The sequence below is a fragment of the Silene latifolia genome, unplaced genomic scaffold (assembly GCF_048544455.1).
Source record: "Silene latifolia isolate original U9 population unplaced genomic scaffold, ASM4854445v1 scaffold_141, whole genome shotgun sequence".
Taxonomy (NCBI): Eukaryota; Viridiplantae; Streptophyta; class Magnoliopsida; order Caryophyllales; family Caryophyllaceae; genus Silene; species Silene latifolia.
In genome coordinates this window covers 590,565-597,189 of record NW_027413135.1, presented here as the reverse complement: position 1 = coordinate 597,189, position 6,625 = coordinate 590,565, and the positions used below count along the sequence as shown (strand labels likewise).

The following is a 6,625-nucleotide window of genomic DNA, read 5'->3' as shown; positions in this document are numbered from 1 at the left end:
GTGGACTATTTATATTGACAATTGTCACGGCATTTCAAATTTAATCACGCTCATTTATATGCTTCCTTATCTAATGATAACAACTGGTATTACAATCCGTGCAATTTTTGCACGAGATTAAAACTAGTATATAAACAAGTTAATGGATTTGCGGTTAATACATAATGTAACAGAAGACTTCAATTTATCAAATTCATGCCTCTACTATAATTGAGGTCATTTGTTTGAGTGGTCAACATTCAATATATACAAAAAAAAAAAAAAAAAAAAAAAAAACAATACCATCATAAGAAACAAACTTACAATGTGATTTCATTCCACAATTTTCATAATTAAACGTAGTCATTCAAATTTGATAATAATAATGAAAACTATGTTAATAGGATTAACATACAGATTAAAAGTGATAATAATTAAACGAAACATCCATATAATTCTTGGCCAACGCAAAATAAAGAGTCGGATTTGTATAAAAGCAATTGTATTAAGTTTAATGTTAAGATGAAAGTGATGGATATAAGTCCCACTGAAAGGTTTGGAAAATAATATTCAGTACAACAACAATTACTCTGTATAAGCAATTCTCATAAATAAAATTAATAGTATGATATTATTAAGCATTACATCAACATGATAACAATGGACCAAAAACAATAATTCAACATGAGTATGTAAGAGTATATGATTCATTGTTAATCTAAGACATTCATTCTACGAATATGAGATCAAGAATGAATCAGAGTGCATATGTTAGACGCTACAAAACTACTTAAGGCATTATGAATGTGTCAAATAAATTATTAGAGTAAACAACAAGTTGAATAGTTATGTAGATTATATGAGTAATCCAATTATTTATTAAGGCAAAGTTCTTAGAGCAAGTGCAATGGAAGAACTTTATATAAAGTTCTTCCTTTGCCATATAAGATTTTGACAATTTAAATAATTAAGAACTTTTTGATGCAATGGAAGAACTTTAAATAAAGTTATTTAATCACAAATAGTATCTTACAACCAGTTGTATATTAGCATTGTACAACCGCCTCAAAGTTGTCGAGTTCTTTACACAAAGTTGTCGAGCTATTTTATAAGTTATTGAGCTAATTTAAAAAGTGATTGAGTTTAATAATTATTCCTCTTAAGCTCAATAACTTTGTATTGTAACTCGACAATTTTGTTAGTAAAGCTCGACAACTTTATAACAAAACTCGACAACATTGAAAATGTTGTACATAAACTACATACAACCAGTTGTATAATCTACTAATTGAAATAATGGAGTCATAATTAATTGACTATCTCTACAATTTCTTGTTTTTTGGGAAGAACTTGGTTCTTTTCAAACCTAGTTTGTTCATTTAAGAACAAACTTTATTCGGAAAATTCACGTGGTACCCTTGAACTTTGCTATTTTGCACATGGTATCCAATTTTACAAGTTTGTGCACGTGATATCCTTGAAATTTGTTTTTTTAAGCACGACATGCCTTTTTTACCGTTCTAAAAATTTTCAAATGAGCATAAATCATAGACTAGAAATCGGAATTGACTAATTTTTTTTTCCAGATTGATTACCTTTTTGAGATCTATAAATTGATAAAACTAAAATGGTCGTTTGGAAATTTAAGATCAAAGATATGGTTGATTTGCGATTTTCTTTAAAAAAAAAAAAACCCTATAAAATGTCAGTCGACAAATTTTTTTCTCAAATCATAGATTATGACGAGATAATTATTTTAGGAAAAAAATTGGCCTATTCTGATTTCCGGTCTACGAGTTATTCGCAATTGAGTTTTTTTTATAGCGATGAAAAGGGTATGTTCTGCATTAAAATTAAACATAGAGGGTATTATGTACACAAACTTAAAAAATTGGGTACCACATGCAAAATGACAAATTTGGGTACCACTTTATTTTGCAATGAGACAAACTTTTTCTAAAAGTTCTTATTTACAACTCAAGACAAAAACCTCCCATTACAATTGCTCTTATAACATGTAAACATCCAACGTAAATAAAATGGGAAAAGGGACTTACAAGTTGATTGCATAGAATATCAATAATTAAAGATACGGAAAAAATAAAACCCAATAATTCTTCTATAAACAAACCCTTATCGAGATTGTGTAGATCGTGCTGATAACGTATTATAAAATGTAGAGAATGAGAGTGAGAAATGACAAGAGTTGTATTTTTCTTATTATTACAAGAGAAAATTGTTGATTACAGCCTTTTAAAAATCACTTTTTGAAAATTACAGCCTTATATAATTTTTTTTGAAAATTACATCCAAAATATTACTTTTCTTCTAAAATTGCACCAACTTGAGGTTTTGGTGATTTTTCTTTGATGTTTTTATGATGTATCCTTTATTATTTGAGAGCCTACTTACCCAGATTTCTTACCTCTCCTTGACACAAACCAATTAATCACCCCAAACATCATAAAAACATCATCAAAATTCACCGAAAACCTCAAGTTGGTACAATTTTAGAAGAAAAGTAATATTTTGGATGTAATTTTCAAAAAAAATTATATAAGGCTGTAATTTTCAAAAAGTGATTTTTAAAAGGTTGTAATCAACAATTTTCTCTTATTACAAAGATGTATATACTCCCTCCAATTTCCTATTATCTTCCCTCTTTTCTTTTTTACACAAGTTTGATTATCTTTGCTATTTCCTTTTTTTGGTAAGTTTCATTCATTATTTTATTATTTTCTCTCTCATAAAAATTAACAACTCCCACTACTTTATCCATTTTTTTAATCATTATTCATTCTTTATTATTTTCTCTCTCCTATAATCTTTACAATTTACAATATTTACCAATATTTTATTCCTTTTTCTTCCCCTTTCTTATTTTTTGTGCCCAAAAGAAAAGGAAGATATTAGGAAATTGGAGTATAACATAAGAAGACAAGTCTAAATACATCTATATTTATGGACATCCATTATACTTGTGAGTTGTGACTCATGAATATCCACAACATTATTATACAATAATATTTCATAACAATCCTATCTATTAAACGAACAACCACAGAGTTGATGTGTCAGCCTGTGGTTGAAAGTATATGTTTTATATTTATTTAAATATCAGCCCCACCCACGTTCATCCCTCACCATTTATACAGAAAAATCAATTAATCAATTTGATCTGATATATGCTTTATGTAAATTGCTCATTGTTAATGTTAACTTGATTCTGATATCGAAAATCACTGTTAAAAAATTCAATTGAGATTTGCTTATTATAGTTTCTAATGCAGTTAGAATTTTTATTTTATTTAGCTTATCTGCGAATCTCAATTGAATTTTATCAGTACAAATCAAATAAATTAGGAAATGAAAACAAAAATATAATTTTTTTTTGTAAAATTTCGCTTTTTTAAGAAATTTTAAATATACTATGACTTGAAAAATGGAAAGTTAAAATAAACACCTTATGGATGTTTAACATAAAAAATTTATAACTGTCAAACACTAATATAATATGATCTAATTAGGATTTCTGCCAAACACTAGGAAACATTTTTTTTAAAAAAAAAAAACTACAATACTGGTAAAAATATAAATGAAATAAGAATGATCGCTAAAGATTTCCCGTGTGAAAAAATACCGAATTTTAAAAATTCAACTGAATATTTGTTTTTATACAATGCATGTAACAAATTTAATTATTATATAAGCTCTAAAAGAAGAATAAAATTTTGACTCCTAAAATAAATCTTAAAAAAAGACAATTTTTACATGAAGAGAAAAATAATTTGTATATCCCCTGAAACATAAGTACAGATTTTTTTTTTTTTTTGCAGTAATAAAAACGGAGAAAAAAATAATAATGTCATCTAACCTTTTTAATTAATCGGAGTATCATATAACACGTTAAAATTGTTTCGGTAAAGATGAATTGAAAATTTGGTTCAGTAAATTAAATGTGTGATTAAAGGATAGAGACGGAGTTGGGTAAAAAATGAGGAGAGGCAAAGAGGATGAGATTCTGTGAAGTTGAGAGAAAGGGAGGGAGGGAGCTGCGTTTGGAGTGTGAACAATACACACAATCTAAAATCTTGGTTTATAGTTCATATAGTAGGTTTTCCTTATTAGTATGTTGATCATGGACAGATTTTTTGGGCCAAAATGAGCTCTTATTTGTTTGCCTAACCTAAATAATTATAGAAGCCCAAACTGTATTATTTCTAATTTTAACTTTTCATTTCTTAATAGGTCTGGCTTAAAACGGAGTATTCGTCTTAAATTTTAAAACAAGTCAAGTACTACCACATGATCCTAATAGAGATAAAATTATCGGCATTTTCTAAGCAACATGCTATGTAATACTCCCTCCTATTCACCATTTTCTTCCCTATTTCCTTATTCGGATTATTCGGGTTTTCTTCCCTATTTCCTTTTTTTGGATTGATTTGTGTGGTCCAAATTAAATTACAAGTAGAGTAGTGTATTTTGTGTGGTCCAAAATCGGTTTCTTATTCCTTGTGCAAAAAGGAAAGGGAAGAATATAGTGAATAGGAGGGAGTATGACATGTATTTGACCCATCCTAAGATTGAACACAAATACCTCCATCTTAAACAACAATTTCTTTTCATTTCTATATTAAGAATAAAAGTAGAGCATTAAATATTCACCATAAATAATGAGTTACCACTATGTAAGACAAAATAAAATCATCTCAGCTCTTTTTAGTTCAATGGCTAAAGTAGATAATTCATCAGTTTCAGGCACGTACACTATTGAATTTCAGAAACGTTGGTTGTCACATGCTCATATTCTAATATTTCTTCATCGTGATGACAAATTTCCGGTGGCCGCAAACGTAGATAAAATTATTAGTGCTGAGATACCCGATCCTGATGAAAACCCTTTGTTATATGCTCTTGTGAAGGAGAATATGATACACGGTCCATGTGGCAAAGACTTCTCTACTTGCCCGTATATGGTTGCATCTAAGTGTTCGAGAAACTTTCCGAAGAGGTGCATCGAAAGCACAACGGTTGACGACGACGAGTATCCTGCATATACGATGAGGGAGAAAAGATTTACCGTGGTGAAGAGTGGACGCAAAAACTTGGCAATGAGGGGGTAATTCCATATAATGCGCAATTATTGTTAAAATATCGTGCCCACATAAATGTCGAATGGTGTAATCAAGCTCGATCAATCAAGTATTTGTTCAAGTACATAAATAAGGGGCCTCATCGAGCCACAATGCAATCTTCTTATTGTCGTCGAAACGAGGAGAATCCCGGCCAAATAGATGAGATATAGAGGTTCCATGATTGTCGTTATATCTCAGCATGCGAAACTGTGTGGAGAATCCAGTGGCATTGCGGCTACCTTACTTCCCGGTGGAATAACTGCTCATTCGAGACTTAGTATCCCACTTAATGTAGTTGAAAATTCTACGTGTTCAAGGATTAAACCAGGAAGTGATTTAGCCGAACTCTTAATTAGGACAAAGCTCATTATATGGGACGAAGCACCAATGACGCACATATATGCTTTCGAGGCTGTTGACAGGAGTTTAAGAAATGTCATGCGTTTTTCGAACGACGGAGATACCAATCAACCATTTGGTGGTAAGGTTGTCGTATTTGGAGGTGATTTTCGACAAGTACTTCCCGTTATCTCTAAAGGCAGCAGATCGGAAATCGTGAATGCGTCATTATGTGCTTCAAATTTGTGGTCTACTTGCAAGGTACGAAAAAAATGCACGTTTTGAATTAACTATTCCATATGTAACGGTTAAAAATTTACTTTACTTTATATGACCTTATAAATTACATATTTGTTTATTCATACAAGGTGTTGAAATTGACAAAAAACATGCGCTTTCGAGGCAGAGATTCGTGTTCCGAACTTGCTCAGATAAATTCAGAATGGATACTAAAAGTTGGAGACGGGGTAGCTGGAGATCCGAATGATGGGGAAGTTGAATTAGAGTTGCTGAATGACATTTTGATTCACTGGAGATCCTATCGCGTCGATTGTAGATGCCATTTACCAATCCCTCGAGAATCAACTATCGAATCCTGAGTATCTTCAGGAGAGGGCCATCCTTGCACCTACACATGAGATCGTTGATTTGATTAATGACTATGTATTATCTCGAATAGATGGAACAAAGAAAATTTACTTCAGCTCAGACGAGGTCAGTAGAGATGAGAGTAATACTGGGGTCCGTGATTTGTACTCCACAAAATTTCTTAACTCTATTAAGTGCTCGGCGCTTCCAAATCACGAATTAAAGCTGAAGGTTGGTGCTGTAGTTATGCTTCTTCGAAACATCGACCAATCTCGCAGATTGTGCAACGACACTCGATTGATAGTGGCAGATTTGGGATCACGTGTGATTAGAGCAACAGTTTTATCGGGTAGTAGTCATAAGGGCGATAAAGTGCATATTGCCGTATTGCACTTACTCCCTCTGATTCCAGTAAGTTCCTGGTACAGTTTGACAGAAGACAATTCCCTGTTTCAATATATTTTGCAATGACAATAAATAAGAGCCAAGGACAGTCACTAGCACATGTTGGGCTTTATCTTCCAAGGTCGGTGTTTACGCACGGTCAACTCTATGTCGCTATTTCAAGAGTCACAAGCAAA

The 6,625-nt window shown here is 31.4% G+C and overlaps 1 protein-coding gene across 1 annotated transcript; it reads left to right on the top strand.

The window, feature by feature from the left end:
- Window positions 1–5,276: 5,276 nt before the first annotated feature.
- Window positions 5,277–6,515, top strand: LOC141637730 (uncharacterized). Its single transcript, XM_074447172.1, has 3 exons — window positions 5,277–5,717; window positions 5,825–6,008; window positions 6,136–6,515. Exons 1-3 carry the CDS (start codon window positions 5,277–5,279, stop codon window positions 6,513–6,515), a joined length of 1,005 nt encoding a protein of 334 aa, XP_074303273.1.
- Window positions 6,516–6,625: the final 110 nt, after the last annotated feature.